Source organism: Dasypus novemcinctus, chromosome 2 (genome assembly GCF_030445035.2).
Source record: "Dasypus novemcinctus isolate mDasNov1 chromosome 2, mDasNov1.1.hap2, whole genome shotgun sequence".
In the NCBI taxonomy this organism is placed as follows: domain Eukaryota; kingdom Metazoa; phylum Chordata; class Mammalia; order Cingulata; family Dasypodidae; genus Dasypus; species Dasypus novemcinctus.
This window is the reverse complement of record NC_080674.1, coordinates 191,571,558-191,596,050: the sequence shown is the minus strand read 5'-3', so window position 1 is coordinate 191,596,050 and position 24,493 is coordinate 191,571,558. Positions and strand designations below refer to the sequence as shown.

At 42.9% G+C, this 24,493-nt stretch overlaps 1 protein-coding gene across 8 annotated transcripts in view; it reads left to right on the top strand.

The window, feature by feature from the left end:
- The first annotated feature begins 707 nt into the window (after nt 1–707).
- Nucleotides 708–24,493, top strand: part of ZNF454 (zinc finger protein 454) — a 41,620-nt gene continuing 17,834 nt past the window's right edge. For 2 of the 8 annotated variants that reach the window (XM_058283485.1, XM_071211357.1), the window contains exons 1-4: nt 708–933; nt 1,952–2,089; nt 3,632–3,758; nt 4,291–4,380. In XM_058283485.1, coding sequence (XP_058139468.1) covers nt 2,057–2,089; nt 3,632–3,758; nt 4,291–4,380 — 250 coding nt within the window. In that variant the 5' untranslated portion in view covers nt 708–933; nt 1,952–2,056. Of the gene's footprint in view, nt 1,079–1,397; nt 1,495–1,598; nt 1,663–1,951; nt 2,090–3,631; nt 3,759–4,290; nt 4,381–17,356; nt 17,521–20,287; nt 20,382–24,493 lie in introns of those variants that run through there. The other 6 variants (XM_071211360.1, XM_071211347.1, XM_058283519.2 and 3 more) reach the window with 6 other exon arrangements.

The following is a 24,493-nucleotide window of genomic DNA, read 5'->3' as shown; positions in this document are numbered from 1 at the left end:
CTTACTCTCCCTCACCCCTTATATGGGATAAGTCACCAAGAACTAAGCGCGTTCCAACTCCTGACCATTTCCGCCCACCGTTCCCTCGGTCCCCACGGCCACCGCCTGGGTTGCGGTCAGCAGCTCTCTCCTGAACCGCCGAGCAGCCTCCTAACTCGCCAGTCTCCGGCCTGACACCCCTGCCCCTCCCCCTTCCAGGTCCCCATCCCCCCCTCGGCAAATCAGTCTGTCACTTCTCCACTTAGCCACATACTGGACAGACTGCCGCGCCAAACTGAGCGATACCAGGCCTCGCCGGTCTCGATGCGGCGTCCCCGCGCCTTTTCAAGTCTTTCGGGCGCGGTTGTTCCTCCGGGAAACGCGCCTTTTCGGCCTGTCGCTTCCTACTCTCTCCTCCGGGGCCTTCCCGACCGCCCTCTCCCCCGGATCAGGTGCCGTTCCCCGGGACTAACTTCCCTGACCCCCTTGTCAACTTCTCGCTGTTCTACATCTTCCTAAGCGTTATTTCAAGGCGAGGGCCGAACCTGCGCCTGAACAGAAAGCATCCGTACCTTCTCGGAGGGATCGGCGGGTCCCGAAGGGCGACGCCCCGCAGAGGCCTCTGGGAAGTGTAGTTCTCCCTGCGAGAGCCGCGAACCCAGACGCTCTCCCCGGACCGAAGGGGGGGTTTGCGCAGGCGCACAAAGTCACTCCCTGCCCGGCGCGGATTCGGCCGCTCACTGCGGAGTCTCCCTGTGGAAGGGGATCTGAGGGGCGGGGGCGCGGCAGCTCTGAGACTTGTGGGATTCGGCTCTGCGGTTCCCTGGGCAACGCGCAAGCGCAGTTCAGATCCGAGCCTCAGGCTCCGGTTCATTGTGTTCTGACTGCGATGTGGCTCCCGCGCTCCCTCTCCGCGGGCAGAGGCTCCTCCAAGGGCAACCCAGCGGTGACGAGGCACTGTGGCCACAGCCGCCTCGGGGGAGCGGGGAGCGGCCGCGGGGTGGTCGGGCCCGGGGAGAAGGGGGAGGGGAAGGCGAGCAGGTCCGGGTCGGGGTCAGCTGAGGAGGACGCGGGTCTGAAACCCCAAGCTTCCCGCCATGTGGGTCTGAGATGGGATTACCTGGAGAAAAGGGGCGCACGGCCGAGCGTGGGTGTCTTGGGCTTAGCTCCGAATCCGAGCGCAGGCGAAGCAGGGCGGGCTCGGGCCTCTGCGCAGGCTGGGGGCAGCCGGTCCGCGCTCCGGCGGTAGCTGCTCCCGTGTGATTCGATCCCCGCGCGAGGAGCTCGCTGGGGCAGGGCCCCCGCCCGGCAGCCGCAGCCCGCTGCGGGCATCCGGGGGGGCGGCAGAGGGCGGGCAGGGGGGCTGTTGAACAGATTGCTGTCCTGTATGCTGACCACCCACCCCCCTCACCCCCAAGCACCTAGCTTTGAGCTCAGCATTGACTCCAGGTCACCCAAACTGGACCCCGGAGAGTGAACTCCTCGGAAGCTGAGAAGCCTGAGGCCAGAGAAAGGGTCGGCCAGAGATTTTGATGATTTACCTCTAAATGCAGCCTTCTTAGCCTCCTTTCAGAGGAGGAGGAAGCTCTCCTTCCCCATTTCCTCCACCTCCCTCCCAGGTACCTGTCCTAGGGAGAGACACGCTTCCCTCGAGACCTCTAGCTGCAGGTCAACGGCGGGAAGGTGGGTAGAACGCCAGGCTGGACCCAGCTTTCTGCCTGTGGAAATCAGTGTATTTAAGATAGAGAAGGGGAGACGGAGTATTTGACTCAGGCGCTAGAGTAAAGTAGCATGGTGAGTGATTCGCTTTCGTGGAGGCGAGCACAAACGCCTTCAGAGGGGGAATTGGGAGTAAAAAGGGATAAAGAGTTCACTGCTTTGGAATGTTAGAGGCCTCCCAGAATGTGAATGCTTGCAGGGTCACTCTAAACCGCCTGTGGCATCTTTTAACCCAGGCCTATCCTCATCACAGGTGTGTAGGAGTTTCTCACCCTAGGAGCCCAGCTTCTGCAAAGGTCCAGACCTGTCTCCTCAGGGCTTCGCTGTTCCCGAAGACTGGCTCCTCAAAGAAGAAGGAATGGCTGTCAGGCACCTGCCAGCCGTGGTTCAGGTGAGTCAGGGGTACCTGCTTGTGTTCCCTAAATTACCTTCCTATTTGAAAAGGGTGGACATGCTGTTTTCTTCTGACCAGGAGCTTTACTCGGATTCCAGTCTTACCCAGAGACCTGACCCCAGTGGCCCCCCCTCATATTGGGTTCATCCTTGAGGAAGTTGAACCCGAGTAACTTGCTAAAGGATGCATAAGTGGCAAGCTGGGCTTGGAATCTAGGTTGTTCTGACCTGAGAACTTGTGCTTTTTCCACCAGCCAGTAAATTGAGGGGTTTAAAGCAGCAAAGGGTCCATGAACCCAGGAGAAGAGACCTTAAGCCCCTCTTGAGGAGGTGGGATTTACTGGGCTTTTCTTTTCAAATGACATTTGTTTTTTATTTCAGAAGAATGTTAAATATGAGTAAAATTATTCAAAAGCCTGTACAGGCTCAAGAAATCCCTCAAAAGCTTTGAGCAGTGCCAGCCTCTTTAGAAGAAGGATATCTGGCTTAATATTGGTTATCATTCATCAGACCTATAGTTAGGCATATAAAATATGCTGGCCATTATCTGTGCCTGAGATACAAAGGTGAATGATAGTCCCTGATAAACTGGCTCATGGATTCAGTCAAACAAGTATTTCTTGATTGCCAACTATGTATGCGGGCTTTGGATGCAGGTAGCAGAAAACTAACTCAGACTACCATACACAAAAGCAGCCATAAATTGGAAAGATACTGGGGTGGCTCCCAATTTCCAAAGGCAAGGAAGCAACTGTATTTGGGCTCCAGAAGTGGGGGGCATGGAAAAAGCTAGAAAACCCTAAAAGTCCTTTCTCTTGGACCCTTTACTTTCTTCTCCATGCTTATGCTTAATTCTTTCTCATTGCACCTCGTCGCCTTTTGCTTCTTAGTCCACAAGGAAGACCATTAACTACTAAGTTTTACATGTTAGATTCAGAGAGGTTGGCCCTGTTTGAGAATTTTCAATGAAGAGCAGAGGAGACAAGGTCAGATTGTGTAGAATGCATGTGCTGGAGGTGAACAGCTTGAGGAAGTGTGGGATGTAGAGTAACGGATAATAGGTGCTGAGTACATGAGGTGCTGAGTATCTTGAGAATACAGGGTGCATGTGGAAATGGTCTATACTTTTTTTGGCATTAACATCCCAGCAGAGAGCCCAAAATCAGAAGCCAAATATCACCATAAACTGGATAGTGCTTTGATGGGCCTGCATAGGTAACTATAGGAGCAGTCAGGGAAGGCTTTGCTGAGGAAGTAATGTCTGTGCTGAGACCTAAAGCAGAATTCGGTCATATGCTGAGGAAGCATATCTTCTCTATAATATGTCTTTCCTCAAAGTGGGAAATAAAGTCTACAACAAAACTAAGCCCCTTAGGAGACCCTGAGGAAATCCTAAACTTGTCACAGAACACCAGCGCCCTGTATACTAATAGTCCTGTCAATCTCAACAAGCTCTTCAGAGACTGCCAGTCTCTGCCTTTTCCAGAGAACCACATGAAGGGGTGACTCCTGGTCAACAGGCGCCTGTTTGCTGTTACAGGAATCAGTGACATTTAAGGATGTAGCCGTGCTCTTCACCCAGGACGAATGGGGGCAACTGAACCCTGCTCAGAGGGCCCTGTACAAGGATGTGATGCTGGAAAACTATAGCAACTTGGTCTCACTAGGTAAGAAGGGGAGCCTTGAAAGGCTTGTCTTCAGAGTTGGGGATCTCTTCAGGACCCTTAAACTGGTACCATAGAGAAGATTAAGGTAGAAATGGGTCATTTGAGGATGTTGCCTTCAAGGCTACTACTACTCGCCTACCTTTCATGGCCCAGGCCCAGGACTCTTTTGGAGTCCAAGTGCAGATGCCTCCAAGGCGACTAGGAGTCCTTCAGATTGCTCAAAGGTAACTAGGGGCTGTGTAGATGCCTTAAAGGTGATTGGGGTTCATGCAGATGACTCAAAACTGACCTGGGGTTGAATCTTCCATTCCCTTCCAGGAAAAAGAGGTACATGGAAACAGATTGTTGTGTGTCAGGCCCAAGCATTCCGGGAACATGATGCTGAGTCCATCCAGCTGCCCTTTATTTGTCTACCCTGGGCCTTCCTATAAGTCACCTTTTCCAGGAAGTTCCAAGAACCAGGTTTCCTCTCGGCAATGATTTATCCCTAATATGAATAGTGAAGGTCTATTTTTTTCTCCCTCAAAAACAGGGCTCTTAGGACCCAGACCAGATATGTTTCCTCAGTTGGGAAAAGGGGAAGAATGGATGCTGGAGGAGACCTCGGGAGGCTCCCGTCTTGGTAAGAATCACACATATGGAGGCATTGGGAGGAACCCAGCACGCCTGTGGAGTGAGAAGTGAGCATCTTTTCACTTCTTGTGCTCTTCGATACATTATTGCCACGTTTGGTCCAGTCTGCATTGTCAAACTGTGGCATTCCTTTCCTGATGGCAGTTTGTGCTTCCCTCGACCCTTCTTTCCATGTTCTTCTCTCCCGGTTTGGGTTTGTTTGTTTTACCACAAGGGTCTGTTTGGTTTTAACTGCGTCTCTAAGTTTGGAAAAGGCCTAAAATGTAATCTGGGCAGCTCCCCCTACCCACCCCCACCCTCACTTATGCTTAAGTGGCCTGTTCAGCATCTCACCATGCCATCTCTGCTTAAACTTTTCTAATAATAAGGAAACTACGTCCTGCTGACATAAAACATTTCTTTTTAGACAGCAGTTTTCCTTTTCCAAAAAGACCTTCCTTTGTCGGGCTTTAATCTGTTTCTGTAATGGCTGCTGTGTAATCATAATGTGGTTTCAGAAATCATGCAAGGTGACACACACAGCAGGACAGCTTTTAGTCTTAAGAGCTAACTTTGATCTGTCTACTAAGGCATCTCTTCTTTCAACTAAACAGTTCAAATTTTTTCAACTGCTTTCATATTTGTTTGTCCATGTGTGCACATGTTCATCCAGCATTTACTTTTCTTTTACCTTTTACCAGGCACTGTGCTTCATTTTAAGTACCACAATGGTGGAAATTAAGTGTATCTCATGTTTTGTTGTATTGCCCACACCAAGCAAAATGCTTGACACCCAGTAAGGTGCATAGATTTGTTGACTGGGGACACAGTGAACGTGGCATTTTAGTGGCTGCTACTTGACTCGGGGAGCCCATTATATTTGGTCTCTTAAGGATTGGGAATTGTCTTTTACCCCGTCCCCCTCAAAATTCTAGACATCTTATTGTCTTATCTAAGACACGATAGTAACATTAACTTTCATTTAGCATTTTGCAGCCTCCAAAATATTTTTACAAACATTTTATTACTGATTTTTCACCCTAGCCCATAGAAGTAGGGATTTATATCCTATGTGAGTAGCTATTTACCTGGAACGTCTAAAACACAAACTGTTTTGGAATTTAAAAATCTTAACTTCAAAACTCCCTTGTCAAAAGAAGATATTTTAGTTTGCCCCATTCGCATTGTGAATGATCTGTAAATTTGTGTGTTCCATTACAACTAAACTAAGTATTCTTAACATTTTATTCTGTGTTATGCAAGCAGAATTATGACAAAAAAAGGGAAATTAAATGAATTCTATCCACAGTCCTAATTCTCTATGTTTAAATCATCATCCAGCCATTTATTCATCATTAATGCTAATTTTTTGAGCAGTTATGAGGGGGGGGAATATGAAGGGATTTCATATGTAGACAGAATTTTATAGTATAAAGAAAAGCTTTTCAACAACATTAAATTTAGGCTCTCACGGCTTTACTGAGCAATCCATGAACCAGGCAGCAGCCTATTCAGAAAGTAGAAGGAAGCTCCGCTGAGGAAGTGGAAAGGGGAAGCTCATAGAGGGTGAAGCGGAAGCAAGTGAGGAAACATTCTGATTGGCTGATGTTGCTTCCATTTTCCATGGGGGCGGGAGAGTGGTGTCTTACAAAGTAGAGAGCAGATGGGCTTTGGTTAGTATGGTATGTTTGTCTAATCTGATAAACTGTCTCTCCCAGATGAAAACTGTTACTGGCAAGTAATGCTCATCAGCAACCCTGTAGGGTAGTTCCATTTTCTTAGAAAACCCCTGCAGGTCAATTGTTTTTGTCTTCTGGAAAAGCACTTCTTGGAAATGGGGACCCTCCCAGCAACACCCAGTACTGTTGGCCATTTTATTTTCTTTAACAATAGCTGGGTGTGGATAATGACATAAATAAACAGATGATCAGGTTCAGGTCCTTCCCCAGAGCCTTTTACCATCCTCTAGTATAGCACCTCTTATTTCTGAATTGCGGGAAGTCAAAACTTGTACCAATTCAGGGAAGATGATAGGCAGTTAGCCAATCAGGCATGGAAAGAAGTCCTATTTTATTTATGTCCTCATAAAGTTTCATAGCTCTTTCCCCTTTTTTTCTATTGTCGAAAGAACTGCTACTGCAAATAGAAAGAACTTTATTAACAGTATAACAATTTGCAAATTGGGCAACACCTGGTGAAAGTAGGTGTTCCAAAGTGTTTGGGGGTACATTGGGAATTTATAGTCCAAAAAAAAGGGGCAGGGGGAACGGCAGTTTTCAGGTGAGTTCTGTTTTAGCTGCTTATTGGATCATCAAGTTAGAAGGAAATTTGTTCCACACCAATTGGTCAGAGTTTAGGCCTCTTTTTCTTGTCCAATTTCCTCTAAGTCTTGTTCTCCCACCTACGTATTTCTCAAGTTTGACTGCCTTAGTGCAGGGTGTCTACCTTGTGCGCCTCTTTTGCTGGCAACCGTTTTGTAACCCAGGGCCTGAAGGTCAATTTGGAGTTCTTTTCACACATGCCCCTTTCCATCAAGATCTTTCATAGAAAACAACACTGATGAGGATTGATTTTGTGCTGCCCCCTGGTGCTTAGGAGAAGATCCTAGGCATCCATGTAGCTGGAAAGGTCCAGTGTCATGTCCCATGGAGGAGGGAATATATTACAAAACCAGGGCCAGTTGAGGCAACACTGGGAAATGGATTCCATCAAAGGTCAGCGATAAGATTTCTGAAAGACATCAGAGGAATATTTTTCAGAGGCAACAGCATTTTGGGGTAAGCAAAGGTAGTTATCAGAGGTTTTCTCCATCCTAAGTGCAGACCTTGAGATCTAAAAACTGATTTACCAGTATGATTTTGGAAGCGAGAAATGGTTGAAATGAAAGAACAAATTAAAGATACTATGATAATTATAAGGAGGAAAAAGATTGACAGTGCTTGAAATATGTCCTCAGTCCAGTCTCTCCCCAGCATTCGAGATTAAACCAGCTAAATAAATCTCAAACCTGTGAGACCCTAGTTCTTGCAGTATCTTAATCTTTTCCTCGATGTCTTTAATGTTTTGTTCAGTGTTGCCAGATTAATTTACATAAAAGCAGCATTGCTCTCCTAACAGGGCACATGTCCCTCCTTGCTGAGCTGTGAGGATATCAAGTGCCCCACAGTTTTGTGGGACATCCTCCACTGGGTCATCTACCCACTGGGCTGTCTACCTCAAGTTATAAGTTCTCTAATGCCTCGATAATATTGTTAAAGGCACCCCCAATAGTTTTGTTTTACTCTTTATTTCTCCCCACCCCCTTATTGTTTGCACTTGCTGTGTCTGTTCATCTTCCTTATTTTTTTAGGAGGCACTGGGAACTGAACCTGGGATCTCTGATGTGGGAGGGAGGCACCTAATCATTTGAGCCACCTCCATTCCCTGCTTTGTTGATCTCTCATTATGCTTTCCTCCTTGTGTCTCTTGTGTTAGCTCACTGCCTTACTTGTCTTCTTTAGGAGGAACCAGGAATCAAACCTGGGACCTCCCGTATTGTAGGAGGAAGCTCATTTGATTGAGCCACATCTGCTTCCCCCTCAATAATAGATTTTTCCTTTGTAAACTTTTTATTGTAGTAACATATGTAACTAAACATCTCCCATTTTAACCACTTAAAAAAAATTTTTTTTTAAGATACTTAAATTATACAAATAACACATAAAAAATATAGGGGATTCCTATTTGCCCCGCTCCCCACACCTCCCACATTTCCCCAGGATTAACAAAATCCTTCATTAGTGAGGTACATTCATTGCAAATGATGAACACATTTTTGAAGCATTGCCACTAAGCATGGATTGAAAAGTTTATATTGTAGTTTACACTCTTTCCCACCCAATTCTGTAGATTATAGTGAGATATATAATGGCTTGCGTCTGTCTTTGCAATCTATTCAGGACAATTCCTAAGTCCCAAAAATGCCCCTGTATTTTATTTATTTATTTTTATATTTCTCTCCCCTTCTCCCCCTCCAGTTGCCTGCTCTCTGTGTCCATTCACTGTGTGTTCTTATGTGACAGCTTCTGTCCTTATCAGCAGCACCGGGAATCTGTGTGTCTTTTTGTTGTGTCAGCTCTCTGTGTGTGCGGTGCCATTCTTGGGCAGGCTGCACTTTCTTTCGCGCTGGGTGGCTCTCCTCACAGGTGCACTCCTTGCCCGTGGGGCTCCCCTACGCGGGGGACACCCTTGCATAGCAGGGCACTCCTTGCTCACATCAGCACTGCGCATGGGCCAGCTCCCATTGGTCAAGGAGGCCCGGGGTTTGAACCGCGGACCTCCAATGTGGTAGGCGGACACCCTATCCATTGGGCCAAGTCCGCTTCCCAATGCCTCTGTATTAACACCTATTTTTCCCTTTCCCTTCTCTCAGAACCTCTAGTGGCCACTGCTTCTACATTAGTGGTATAATTTCTTCTATTACTAGAATCACAATAAATCTATAGTAGAATACCAGTAAATCAACTTTAGTCCATAGATTGTTCCCTCAATAGTTTTTAACATGTTGAGGATGGTTTTTCAAGTTAAAGAATTCCATGAAATCAAAATATACTTCCCAGAAATTTCCAGCCTGTCCCAGACCTTTCAATTAATGAGTTGTATTCTATTGTCCTGCTTAGGTCTAAAAGGGTTTTTAAGTTGATAAATCAAAGAGCCCAGGTTGGCTACATTTTTTTGTTTCTAATTGGTCCCTCTTCTCTAGGTCAGGGAGTAAAGTCATTACTGTGCAGGTCCCACTCCAGGCTGGGGGCAAAGCTACATAAGCATTCTTTCCACACAGGAAGAAAAAGCCTGTGCCAGACAGAATGGGAGTTAAAGTACTACCCATAATCCAGTAGATTTGTTTGTGCCTCTCTCAACAGCTAGATATAGAGGAGTTTGTATCTGTACAAAGTGTACCTTTATGGGATCTAGTAGAATATAAACAATGGACTTTGCAATGTAGTTGATATATAGCTATGGGAATGGTTATAAATGAGTGATGTACTTTTAGGAACTTGTGTCCAAGCAAGACCTGAGACCTCATCATGACAGATTATATGATTGTCAGAATTAGAGACAAGGACAACACTGGCTTTCCAAAATCCTAAAAGTTTCCAGTAGTAGAAAAGGCTGTTTCATTTAGCATGAAATTTTAAGTGTCAAGTACATCATCAGAGTCTTCTTTGATTATTGTGTCATTATAGAGAGGGCACCATTTGCCTTCCTCTTTTGGTCTTATCAAAGAGTCTAATTGCAGAGGTTGATGGAATAGTACCTAGATAAGGTCCAGTGTCATTATCATTGTTTATGCAAAGAGAGAAGTTCATTACAGTCTGGATAATTTGTGCTTTGGAGGCTCCCTTTTCTTTAAGAGTAAGGGAAGTCCTATGGGGCAGTCATTTCTGATATTTATTATGGAGTGCCAAACCCTTTGGTCCCATACTTGGTCTATGCCAAATAGGCCATTTTATGTCTATCCAGGACAGAATGTCTTTGGGTACAGCCAATAACTGGGACCCTTCTATGGGGTCTAAATTAGCACAGACTCAGCAATGCCTGCGAAAATAGGATGGCATATGACAAGGGACCAGGAAGGAAAGAAAAGAATACATGTTTCTTGATCTGTAGTTCTTCAAGAAAGCTTTTCACATCAGTTGTCATCTACTTCTGGGTGACCTGAAACTCTTTTTAGGGCGAGTTTGAGGTGACCAGTGGCTGTACTTTTCTAGTGGTTAGGTGGTGCTTATTTAAGTTGAAACAGGTATATCCAAGGACCTACACCAGGAAGTTTCGCAGCACATTGGTTGGGGAGGAGGACCTAATAATGTCCTTTCCAGGATTCTAAGAATTTTTAAATTTGGTGTCTTTCCCAGTACACAAACTCTCTAGGCTACAGATTATTGGAGCCAGTTGGAGTCAGGCAATGTTCTCCTCAAGACTTCTTCAAGCTGTGAAACAAGCTCAAGAGTAGTTCATGGGGAGCGGATGTGGCTCAAGCAGTTGCATGCCCGCTTCCCACATGGGAGTGAGACCACAGGTTCGGTCCCTGGTGCCTCCTAAAAACAAAAGAACCAACAACAAGCAAAACAAATGAAAACACCAACTTAGGGGAGCCAATGTGGCTCAGTGGTTGAGTGCTGGCTTGACACATACAAGGTCCCAGGTTCAATTCCTGGCCCCAGTACAAAATAAAAGTTCATGAGTGCATCACAAAATTTAAATAGGTCTTGTTGGGCACTGTTAGGGTCTGTAAATGATATGTGAGGAAATAGTAAAGTTCTTCCAGTAACAATTTAATAGGGTGTGAGTTTGTGAGTTTAGGGGGTTGAGCAAAGGTTGAGCAGGACTAGTGGAAGTTTCTTAGGCCATAATAATTCTAGAGAGTTAATAAGTTTGGCTAATTATTGTTTGATTATGCCATTGGCCCTTTCCACCAGGCTGGAAGATTGGGGTGTTATGGGCAATGCAGCCTTTGATTTACAGGGAAAACTGCATATTTCTTTAATTATTTGTTCTGTAAAATGAGTGCCTCCATCAGTATTGTTGGAGAAAATACGGCTCTTACTGGGACATGGAGACTGATTGACCATAAGCAAAGAATTTATTTATTGAGAAGCTCTCCCAATGGAGGGGGTCTGAAGAACAGACTTCAGTCCCCCACCATGCTGGGAGAGACTTCAGCCCACTCCTGGAAGGGGGCGGTTTGAATTTATACAGAACTTTCCTAGGTGGGGAAATGAGAGTTAGTGAGAGGGGGGTTGAGGGTTCGAGTGAGGTAGTGGGAGGGGGTTGAGGGAGTTTGTGGCTTTTTGGAATGCTGCAGGAGCAAATGTTTCTTTTGATCTGTAGGGTTTTAAGGGGTTTCTCTATTTCCTCCAATATGTAAATATGAAGGTTTCCCTTTCCCTCTGGTATGAAGGTAGAAGTAGTAAAGATCTCCATCTCCCTCTGATATGCAGGTGGTGAAGATTTCTATCTGCCTTTACTCCTGTCTCTGTGGGGTTCCTTTGTTTAACTGTGGGAAAGTGCCACACGGGGGAGGGGGATTCACCTTTTTCCCAGTGCATATCAGGGGAAACTGAGATACAGCTTGTTAATTATTGCAAACCTCTAACAAGTATGAAGTTCAGTGGGTGCACACCAAGCTGAAATGATAATTTCAACTAGCTTCTTGGCTACAAAAAAGGTAGTAGCTTGTCTACAAGAGAAAGCTTTTACCCGAGAGAACATACAGATGATTACTAGCACATATTAATATCCATGAGAAGAGAGAAGCTGGATAAAGTCCATTTGCCAGATTAGTAATGGCCTGGAAGGTAAAGGAAGAGATCCCACAGGAAACTTTAACAGTGTTCCTGGGTTATTCTGTTGACATGTTTGACAAGGAGTATAAACCTGGTAAGTGATGATATAAAAATTTCCCCATCAGTATTTTTCCATTATTTCTATCATCTTGGCTGTTCTGAAATGCCTTAGTCAATGAAGTGCTCAGAACGTTGATAATTTTAGGGCATCTGATAATACCGGGAGACTGTTAGGTCCTATCCAGATGTTTTGGTTAGGGTCTAATTTACAGCCTGATGCCTTCCATATGCCCTTCTCTTTGGAAGTTGCCAATTCTTGCCAATTAAGTCATTGGAGTTGCATGGGGGGTGAGGGGTGGGCGGGCTTGATTCCAGTGAACAAAGCTCAATTGGTATTTTAAGAGAGTTCAAGGCTGCTGCCTCAGTGACCCAGTCAGCCAAGTCATTTGCCTTGTTTTCATCTGAATTTAGTGTTTCATGGGTGGAAACTTTAACTTTGACAACTGCAATAGGTGTTATGGGCAATGCAGCCTTTGATTTACAGGGAAAACTGCATATTTCTTTATAAGCAAAAGAACTTCTAATAGGTTAGGTATTCCATTCCCAAAGGCAGTTCCAGAGGAGGTAAGGAACCCTCATTGTTTGCAGAACATACCCAAATCAGTACCACACCAAAGGCATGTCTGCTGTCAGTGTAAATGTTTGCTCTTATCCCTTTAGATATTTATTAAGCTTGAGTAAGGGCTGATAATTCTGCCTCTGGGCGGAAGTTTCTTTAGGAAGAGAGCTACTCCCAAGAACCTCTGTTAAGGCAGTTACTGTGTATCCAGCCATCTGGGGCATCAGGTTGTAAATACAGCCAGTGAATAAAAAGGATTAGATCTGGGTTTTCTATCAGGGTTTCCTTGAGGTTGGGCCTAGGGCTTTGGTAAGAATTTTGCATTCATAATCATGCTCCTTCAGGAGGTGGGAGCAGCATGGCAGGATTTAGCGGGGGCGGTCTTATGAAAGCACTATGAGAGGGAGAGAGAAGCTTAAGCACAAAAGGTGTGAGCCACACAGCAGAGAGCTATTGAGTTAAAGAAGAATTAAGGTTTCCACAGCATGAGGAGCAAAAAGATCAAGTTGGTTCTGCATAACTAGTACCTTAAACTTGTTTGGCTGCTGCAGCCACTGATTAGAGACAAGGGAGGGTATGATCAGGCTATAGGATCTAATTGCAGACTAGAATATCCAGTGGACCTCTTGACTCCTTCAGGCTCTTGCGTAAATATTCCTAAGGCATTTCCTTTTCTTTTATGGACATACAGCTGACAGGGGAGCTCCCAGTTAGACCAAGGACAGAGGTGTCTTGTAGGGTTTCCACAGATAATGAAGGGCACCAATCTGGTTTTAATTCCAGCTCAAAGACTCAGGTTCTGTATGATTTAGGAGTTCCTAGAGAGGTTTAGCTAGAAGGGAGAAATTTGGTATTCAATTCCAACAATATTCACAAAGGCCTGAGAATCTTCTCAGTTTTTTTTTTTCTTGGGGTTTGGGAAAGTTTTGTATAGAAGAGATTCTTTTGGGATGTCACAGATTCCTTTTGTTGGAGAGATGTGCCATAGATATTTGACTTCTTCCTGCACGATTTGGAGTTTATCCCTAGAGACTTTGCAACCCTTTAAGGCTAGCTGTTTTAGTAAATGTAGGGAGTTACTCTGACGTATTTGTTCTTTAGGGGACATCCCGGGAGATCATCAACATATGAGTGAAGTCTGAGGGAAAGATTATGTCTTTTAAGTTATTTCTAAGTGTTTGAAAAAAGTAACTGGACAATTCCATGTATCTCTAAGGCATAACAGTCCAGGTATATTATAATTCATTCCATGTGAATGCAAATCAATATTGGCTATCAGGTTGGACAGGTGTGACAGTTTGAATAAAAAAAAAAAAGAATTATGTTTTTTAACTAATCCATTCCTTTGGGTGTGAGACCCTTTTGATTGGACTACATCAGTGAGACAAAAGCCAATTTGGGTCTCCACCCTCTTTCTGGGTCTGAAAAAAACGAAGGTACACACAGAGAGAGATACAGGAAAAGGGAGCTCTGCCATTTTTGACCCTGCAATGTGAAAGGAGAACTCAAGGATCGCTGGCAGCCAAAGCTTTAAGCATGAAGCTCCCAAGAGGCTGTACCCACAGAGTAGCACGAGTGAAACTGCAAGCCATGTGCCTGATTCTGCTTACAGCAGAATGCAGGAAGAAAGGAGGACAGCCAGGCTGAGCAGAGGCCTGGTAGGAGACACGCCCTATGCCTGGCTGCCCACAGCTGAGTTCTGGAAGACAGTGGATTCTGGAGGGGGAGGCAGAGATCGCCTGCCATCTTTCTGTACCGCATGGCAACATGCCAGGACTACCAGTAGCTGACTTTGGTGAGAAAGCATCTTTGCTGATGCCTTGATTTGGACATTTCATGGCCTTGGAACTGTAAGCTTTTACCCAAAATAAATCCCCTTTATAAAAGCCAAAACATTTCTGGTACTTTGCTTTGGCATGCCTGTGGCAAACTAAGACAACAGGTGTGCTAAAGAATGCACTGTGGAGATCAACTACAGTGAAATGATTAGTCCCAGGGAAAATCTGGGATAGGAGTAGATGAGGAGTTGAGATTATGGGGCAACAAGGAATGAGAATTGTATCTACTACTCTTAGGTCTTAGGCAAATCTCCATCCTTTCCCACTGGGATTTTTTTTTTTTTTACAAAGAGCATTGTAGTGGCTAGTTCCTGGGATTATTAAGCCCTACTGTCTGAAGTCTTGAATGATGGGAGTTAAGTAATGGTTTGAGGGCATATTGGGAAAGTTTGGGGGTATCCATTTAAATTAAAATTGTTTCTGTGTTTTAAATTTTTCCTGCATCCCTAGGAGATTGGGACCATAAGTCTTCAGGGATGGAGGACAGGAGATGAGTACCTATTGATTGTTGTAGGGTAGAATCAGTTTCTAGGCTCAACACATGCAGGTGACACAGTTCTTCTTGGTCTAAAGGGTATCCTGGCTCAGGTAGGAATAAAATTATTTCCCCCTTTTCATTAAACTTGAGCTCACATTTCCATTTACTTGGGAGATCGCATCCCAGTATTTTAAATAGGTCAGTTTCATTCAGTTTCACAAAGTAGGAAAAAATGCATTTCTGTGAATTGTCCTAGGGTACCTGGGTTTGGGGCTGATTTAGAAGTGGTTTGAACTTGATGGGAGGCCCCAGAATATCTAAGTATATTTACTTCATCAATAGAGAGGGGTTAATAGCTGAGAAAGTAGTGCCAGGATTGACTAGGAAAGTGCAAGTTTCTGCATGAATGTTGAGCCGTGTCCCCCTTGCTGGCTCAGTGTGAGGGCTGGATGGAGCCCAGAAGTGCCCTAGGAGGGCAGTCAGTGCGCACTTCCTGGCGGACGGTGTGGATTGGCAGCTTCTTTGTCCAGAGTCCTGGTTTTTTCATGAAAATGACAGACTCCAGAAGGTCTTGGGGTATGGGATGATTCAGGAAGGGTCCACAATTTTAATTGCAAAGCCAGTAGTTCGGTGTGTTTAGTCACTTTTTCAGTTTCTAGAGTGAGAGTTAACTGTTCCTTTATGTTTGTCAGTTCCGTAAGGGGGACTGCTGATAATGGTGACCACTGCCCAGAGAGCTGTGCCTTTTTACTAAGGTAAGAAGGTCAGCCTTTAGTCCATTAAAAGCAGTTCTGCCTCCAGATTCATCTTGGGATAGTCTAGAGTGTTCAGCAAATGTTTTTGCAAGTCTTTCTTGAAAAGCAAAGACAGGTTCGTCTTTACCCTGCTTGCAGCCTTGGACCTTGGCCCAGTCAATCTTGCAAGGAAATACCTTAGAAGTGGCATTTAGCAATTGTTGAGATATCTAAAGTAAGAGGAACTACTTTTTCTGCGTCCTTCCAATTTGCCATTCCAATCCAATTTTGGACTTCTCTGGACCCAAGTAACATACGAATGCGTTGATAAATGTCAGACAGCCCAGGATGATAGACTTGAATTAAAATGCAAAATTTCTTGAGTAAAAAATTTTTACTGTCTTCCTTTAGCTTAGGGAATTCTTTAGCTTCAGCCTTAGAGCAAGGGATGAAGGTAGTTTGGTCAGGTGTCCAAGTACCATCCAGGGTAGATGTTTTCTGCACATTTATCTTGAAAGGCATTTGAAGATAAGGCTTATAGTGGAAAGAAGTTTGGGTAGTGAGAATAGATAGGATTGTTACTAGATTTTATTTAGGTTCTTGGCTATGCTGCAGAAATTAATTTCAAGAGCACACCAGGTGAGTTAGGCCAGTAATTTATTCAGGTAGGGAGGGAAGAGAAATGGGAGAAAATAACAGATCAGGTCCCAGACAGAGAGGAAGGGGCTGAAAAGTGGTAAAGAGGGCTGATTTACAGGCTACAATTTCCCATTATAGGTTATAAAGGCCGAGGTTTTACTTGGCATGCTGATCCAAGCGGGGGAGAATGCAGCTGGAGTCTGGGTCCAGAGGCAAGAGAGCACAAGAGAGAGAACTCAGGCTCAGTACCGCTTTTTGAACTGTTAATTATCCCACCCCTTTGCTAATGGCAGGGGAGGAGTTCCCGCTGTTTACCATTTTAATTGCTTATTTCTCCCATCAATCTCCCAGGAGGGCCCAATGATAAAGTCCTCAGGGAATATCCAGGGCTTCTCCTGGCTTCCAGAGGAAGTCTTCTTCTGAGTGGCAGAATCTTGGGGAGGGTCTCCCAGCTGCCACCTTGGGGTTATTGATGTCCACTTGGACTTCTTGCCAGGTTCCAGATCCATCTGTTGATTCCCTGACTTACTAGCCTGCTTCAGGAAGAGGTATTGGGCTCAGAGGGGTAAGCTGGCAAAGGAGCATTTAGAAGTGGTGGAGCAAAGGAGAATTTGGGGTATGCATTTGGGATTTCAGCTCCTGACTACGTTGAGATAAATTAGAGACAATGTTTTTTAGGGATGCAATTTTAGAATCTTGAACCTGTTTTGAGGCCTCTAAATACCAATAAAAATAAGCACCCCATTGTATTTGTCTTATTTTAAAGCTGCGATTTTCCAATTATAATCATAAAAACACAAGTTTATCTAATGAAAATGATCCCCAAATTGACCATCGATTACATAAACTATCCCAGGTAAAATTTTGCCATTATTCCAAAACCAAACATGAACGAGCATCATAGCATTTGAATTTGTAGGGGCCAGGCTCCCCAAAGGGAATTCAGAAGGCTTTGTTTATTTATTTCTCTCCCCTTCCCCCCACCCCGGTTGTCTGTTCTCTGTGTCTGTTTGCTGCATGTTCTTCTTTGTCTGCTTCTGTTGTCAGCGGCATGGGAATTTGTGTTTCTTTTTGTTGCGTCATCTTGCTGTGTCAGCTCTCCGTGTGTGCGGCACATTCCTGGGCAGGCTGCACTTTCTTTCGCACTGGGCGGTTCTCCTTACGGGGTGCACTCCTTGTGCGTGGGGCTCTCCCACACAGGGACACCCCTGCGTGGCAGGGCACTCCTTGTGCACATCAGCACTGCACGTGGGCCAGCTCCACACGGGTCAAGGAGGCCTGGGGTTTGAACCACGGACCTCCCATGTGGTAGATGGACGCCCTAACCACTGGGCCAAATCCTTTTCCCTTCAGAAGGCTTTTAACTGCTGGCATCCATGACTACAACAGTAAACAAAGGTAATTAAACTTCAAACTCGAGAAACAAACTGAAAATAAAGCTTGAAGAGTTACAGTGCAGCTCAGATCCAAAAGAACTTACTTTCAACCTTTGAAGGAGGAGACAAAGAACCTAAAAGGTAAGGTGGGTACCAGCACCGGTATCTGGCAGAAACCTCGGGGACTGAAGGAGAATGTCTTTGGATCCCACTTCCTATGCCAAAATTGTCGAAAAGAACTGCTTCTGCAAATAGAACAAAACTTTTTTAACATTGTAACAATTCATGAATTGAGCAACACCAAGTAAAAGCAGATGTTCCAATGCATTTGGGGGACATTGGGAATTTTTTGTCCAAAAAATAAAGGGAAAGGGTGGTTATCAGGCGACTTCTGTGCTAGGAGCTTATTGGAACATGAAGGCAGAAGGAAACATCTCCGAAACTGATTGGTCAGATCTTAGGCCTCTTTTTCTTGTCCTATTTCCTATAGTCTCATTCTCCAAGCTGCGCATGCCTAAAGTCCTGTGTGAACCTCCTTTGCTGGGTCAGTTTGGAGTTCCTTTTACACCATTGAAGTTATATTTTTACTTTTGAATGAACTCATCCTCCTGTTTTTTATTTTTGTAACTGCTAAATGCTAGTTGTATTAGTTAGCCAAAGGGGTGCTGATGCAAAATACCAGAAATTGGTTAGTTTTTATAAGGGTATTTATTTGGGGTAGGAGCTTACAGATACCAGGCCATAAAGCATAAAGTAACTTCCCTCACCAAAGTCTATTTTCACGTGTTGGAGCAAGATGACTGCTAACATCTGTGAGGGTTCAGGCTTCCTGGGTTCCTCTCTTCCCAGGTCTTGCTTCTCTCTGGGCTCAGGTCCTCTATTTTCTGCACAAGGTCAGCTGTAGTCTATGAGGCTCTCTAGGCTTTGCCTCTCTCCACAAGATCAGCTGTAGACTGTCAGGTGAACGGCTCTGTCTCTCACCCTGGGGCTCCAGCTTAAGACTTCAGCATCAAACTCTAACATCAAAACTCCAACATTAAGAGCCCTCAACTCTGTCCTTTGCCATGCCTTTTATCTGTAAGTCCCCACCAACCAAGGGACGGGGACTCATGTCTTAATGACATGGCCCAATCAAAGCCTTAGTCATAACTTAATCATGCCCAAGTACAGACCAGATTACAAACATAATCCAGTATCTATTTTTGGAATTCATAACCATATCAAACTGCTACACTAGTCATCTTCAAATATTTATTCCTCCCTTTTCACTTTCTAATTGTTAATTCTCAAAATGGTTATTGCATTCAGTTTTAGTTTTTTTCCTTTTTATTTCTGTTTTGTGTCTTAATGACTGACCACGACTTAAAAAACTATACAGAGGGAAGCAGCTGTGGCTCCATCAGTTGGGCTCCCGTCTACCATATGGGAGGCCCTAGGTTCTCGTCCAGGGCCTCTTTGTGAAGGCAAGCTCACCTGCACCCTGTGGAGAGCCGCTGGCTAGCAAGCACCGCAGAGAGCCAACTCAGCAAGGTGACACCACAAAAAGGGAGACAAGCACACACACAAAGAACGCAGAAGAACACACAGCGAATGGACACAGAGAGCAAACAGCAAGCAAGCTGCAAGGGTGGGGTAGAATAAATAAATAAAAACACACACAGAGGAATGCACAGCAAATGGACACAGAAAGCAGAGAGCAAGCAAAAAAAAAAAGAAGCTGCAAAGGGGGGGATAAAAAAAAACATACAGAGCAAAAATATAGATTTTATTTCTGATTTTCAAGGGATTGTATGTAGAACTTTTCCATTGCTACACTGGTAACTCTTGCTTTAGAATAGACACTTGTATTAATCATAGTAAGAACAAGTCCTTCTGAAAGATGGATTTCTTTTTTCTTTTTAATTAATAGCTTTCTTTTTTAATTTTTCTATTCTCTGGACCATGAGATTAGTAGAGTGAGGAGAGAATTGACATTTGGGCACAGTGTGGATCAGCAGTGTGCTGGGTCCTTTATAGATCAACCCTACTTTACAGAAAACAGAGTCTGAGCAGTTTAACTAATTTGGACTGATTTAATGTTGCTATTTATGGCAGTCTCAGGATTAATATGATGCCTGCACAAAATCCATCCTCAAATCATTCCTTTATCGTCCCTTCTACAAAATTACTTTTTATTATGAAGGAATTATTTACTCAGTAAACTTCAAGAACATGGCCTGATCCCTTAATTTTGGTAATTTGCTAATGTATAGTGTAGTAATATGGCTGGTCCTTATCCCAGGCTCCTGAGAGGTAACCTTTCAATCCTCTGACTTTCCTGTCTTTTATTATTCATAGTTGGTCCCAGAAAATACCTGGATAGTGTATGCTAACCAGAAGGCTAGGTTGACGCTTTCCACCACTCCTTCTCAACCCCCATGTCTGGAGGCAGAGCTGGAAATTGAGTTTAACCCTATGGGCATTGATACCATCAATCATACCTAGATAATGAGACCCCATTAAAAATTCTTCAGCACTGAGGTCTTTCTGACCTTTCCTCTCTAACAGTTGGCCTTCTAAGTCTGGTGCCCAGCTGTTGTCCTCTGGTGAATCTCCTTCTGTCCTGGGCTGGATCTCTCATTTACTGTGTCCTGCATCTTTCATGGTCTACTCTCTACTTTCGGTGGCACACATCTTCCAATAACTTCCCAAGAAAGGATACATGGGAATAAATTTTTTGTAACCTGCATGTCATTTTTCTATGCTGACATTTTCTGCAGGGTTTGGATAGAATTCCACCTTGAAAATCACTTTTCTTCAATATTTTGAAGACTTCGCTCCATTGTTTTCTAGACTTAGGGTTGTTATTAAAATATCTGAAATCATTCTGATTCTTCATCATTTATGACCTATTTTTCTTCTCTGAAAGCTCAGAGGATCATCGTATTTACTCCAACGTTCTGAAGTTTCTCAGTGATGTTCCACGGTGTGGTTCCACTATTATCCATTGGGTTGAGCATTTGGTGAGCCTTGAGAAATTTCTTCAACTTTATCTTCAACTCTTCTATTGAGGATTTTAAAATATTTTAATCAGCTTTACTAAAGTATAATTTACATGCAATTCACCAATTTTAAGTGTAATATTTTATCATTTTTGACAAATTAGTAAACAAATAAAGAAAAATAGCATTTCATCATCCCCAAAGTTCTCTCCTATCCCTTTGTAGTTAATCCTTTCCCCCTGCCCCAGCCCCAGCTCAATCACAGATCTGCTTTCTGTCACTATGGATTTCCCTTTTCTAGGATTTCATGTGAATATAATTATACAGTATATAATCTATTGTGTCTGACTTCACCTAAAATAATACTTTTGAGATTTCACCCTTGTTGTTGTATATGTTTTTGCATGGACATGTTTTCAGTCTATGTTTTTTGTGGACATATGTTTTCAGTAGGGTAAATGCCTAGGAGTAGGATTGCTGGCTTGTATATTTAGTGCGCATTTAATTTTATAATAAACTGCCAATCTGTTTTCAAGATGACCGTTCCATTTTGTATGACCACTACATTGTATGAGAGTTCCAATTATTTCTTATTACACTGATTAGGACCTGCAGTGGATGACTGAGTAGCAGCTGTGAGAGTGGACATCCTTGCCTTGTTCCCTGTCTTAGGGGAAAGCAGTCTCTCACCATTAAATATGATGGTTAGTTATAGGATTTTACTTTTTTTAATTAATTAATTTATATATTTATTTATTTTCGAGGTAGTAGGGCTGGGGATTGAACCTATGACCTCTTATTTGGGAAGCTGGTGCTCAACCGCTGAGCCACATCCACTCCCCAACTGTAGGATTTTTTTGAGATGCCCTTTATCAGACTGAGGAAGTCCCCTTTCAGCCCTGGTTTAATGAAAAATTTTTTAATATAAATGGATATTAAATTTCATCAAATGCTTTTCTGAATCCTGAAGATGATAAGTTGATTTAGTGAATTACACTGATTGACTTTTAAATAAAAAGTATTTGGGGGTGACGGATCTAGTAAATATTTGCAATCTTGGGGAAAAGTCAATTTTGCCTTGTTTTATTATCCTTTTTTTAAAATTTTAAACTTTTTATTTTGAAATACTTCCAAACTTACAGGACAGTTGAAAAAATAATACAAACCCCATACAGAGAACTCACCATACCCCGCCACCCCCAAATACCAAGATCCACCAATTTTAATATTTTACTACATTTGCTGTATCATTCTATGTATCCATCAATGTATCAATCCATACAGATCTTTCCATATGTCTGTCTGTCTCTATTTATCAGTCCATTTTCTGAACACTTGCGTGTAGGTTGTATACGTCGTGCTCCTTGAACACTTAATACTGCCATGTACATTTCCTGAGAACAAGGATATTCACTTATATATCCACCTTAAGTACAGTTATCAAGTTCAAGAAATCTAACATTGATATAAAATAAAACTTACAGTCTATTTTCCAATTTTTTCATATGTTCTAATACTGTCCTTTTGTACCTTCTCTCCTCCCTTAGAAGAAGGTAGATCTTGACCAGGATTATGTATTGTCTTTAATTATCATTGTCTCTTTAGTTGTTCTTTTTTTATTGTGGGAACATATATACACCATAAACTTTCCCATCTCAGTCACTCCCAAGCATACAGTGCAGTGGAATTATCACATTTACTGTATTTCAATACCCTCACTAAAATTATCCCATCTCCCCAAACAGAAACCCTATACTCATTTTGCATTATCTCCCCACTTCCTCTGCCCACCCCTGGCAACCTGTACTCTAATTTTTGTCTCTATAAGTTTGCATTTTCTCCAACATTTTCTTTGTAGTTAACCATGGGGCTTAAATTTAACATCCCAAATCTGTAACAGTCTGGTTTGCTTTGATACCAAGTAAGTTCAATGGGATACAGAAACTATATTCCTATACCTCTCTGTCCCTCCACATTTATGAAGTTCTTGTCACAAGTTATATTATGATTCAAAAACACTGACTTATCATTACATTTATGCATTTGCCATTTAGATCCTGTAGAAAGTAAAAAGTGGAGTTGCAAACCAAAAATACAGTAGTACTGGTATTTCTGTTTACCCTGTCATCACCCTTACCAGAGATCTTTATTTCTTCATGCAACATCAATCTATTGTCTATTATCCTTAGCAGACTCTGTAGCATCTCTTACTGGGCTGATCTAGTGGTGATAAACTCCCTTAGCTTTTGTTTATCTGGGAATGTCTTAATCTCTCCCTCATTTTTGAATGACAGTTTTGCCACATAGAGAATTCTTGGGTGCCATTTTTTTGCTATCAGCACTTTAAATATGTCACTCTACTGCCTTCTTGTCTCCATGGTTTCTGATGTGAAATCGGCATTAAATCTTATTGAGGCTCCTTTGTAACATGTTGCTTCTCTCTTGCAGCATTCAGAATTCTCTCTTTTTCTTTGGCATTCGACAGTTTGATTATAATATGCCCTAATGTAGGTCTATTTGGGTTTATCCTGTTTGGAGTTCATGGAGTGTCCTGGTTGTGTATATTCATGTCTTTTATTAAATTTGGGAAGTTTTCAGTCAGTATTGCTTTGAATATTCTGTCCTTTTCTCTCATTCTTCTTCTGGGACCCCCACAATACACTTGATGGTGCCCCACAAATTCCTCAGTGTCTGTGTGCTTTTATTCATTCTTTCTTCTTTTTGCTCCTCAGACTGGATATTTGTAATTGTCTTAAATTCACTGATTCTTTCTTCTGCCAGCCCCAATCTACTCTTGGACTACTCTAGGGAATTTTTATTTTCTGTTACTGTAACCTTTAGCTAGGTTTGGTTCCTTTTTATAATTTCCATCTCTCTATTGATATTCTCATTGTGTTCATCTATCGTTTTCCTGATTTCCTTTGGTTCTTCCATTTTTCTCTTAGCTTTCTGAGTATATTTAGAATCATTTCTTTTAAGTCTTCATTTAGTATGTCCAGATCTGGTTTTCCTCATTGATGGTTTATAATGCTTTCATTTGCTCCTTTGCCTGGGCCATCACTTTCTAGTTTTTCTGCGTTCCTTCTTACACTGAGTAATACTCCATTGTATGTATATATGACAATTTGTTTATCCATTCATCTGTTGATGGGCATTGGGGTGATTCCAGTTTTTGGTAATAATGAAGAATGCTGCTATGAACATTGGTATGCATATATTTGTTCATGTCCTTGCTTTCAACTCTTCTAGGTATATACCCAGCAGTAGAATTGCTGCATCATATGGCAATTCTATAGTTAGCTGAGGAACCACCGAATTGTCCTCTACAATGGCTGCACCATTCTACATTCCCATCAGCATTGGATGAGGGTTCCCATTCTTCCACATCCTCTCCAACATTTGTAGTCCTGTGTTTTTAATAGGCACCAGTCTAATGGGTGTAAGATGATATTTCATTGTAGTTTTGATTTCCCTAATAGCTAGTAATGTTGAGCATCTTTTCATGTACTTTTTAGCCATTTGTATTTCTTCTTTGTAGAAGTATCTATTCAAATCACTTGCCCATTTTTTAAATGGGTTGTTTGGCTTTTTATTTTTTAAGTGTAAGATTTCTTTATATATGTTGGATATTAGGCCCTATCAGATATATAGTTACCAAATATTTTCTCCCATTGAGTAAGCTGCCTTTTCACTTTCTTGACAAACTCCTTTGAGGTGCAAAAGTTTTTAATTTTGAGGAGGTCCCATTTATCTGTTTTTTTCTTTTGTTGCTCATGCTTTGTATGTGAAAGTGATGAAACCATTTCCTAATACAAGATCCTGTAGATGCTTCCCTACATTATTTTCCAAGATCTTTATGGTCTTGGCTTTTATCCCTCTTGAGTTAATTTTTATGTAAGGTGTGAAATGGTGTTCCTCTCTTATTCTTTTGGGTATGGATATCCAGTTCTCAAAACACCATTTGTTGAAGAGGCCATTCTCTCCCAGTTGAGTGGGCTTGGTGGCCTTGTCAAATATCAGTTGACTATATATGCAAGTATCTATATCAGAGGTCTCAGTTTGGTTCCATTGGTCAATATGTCTGTCCTTGTGCCTATACTGTGAAATTTTGACCACTGTAGCTTTGTCGTATG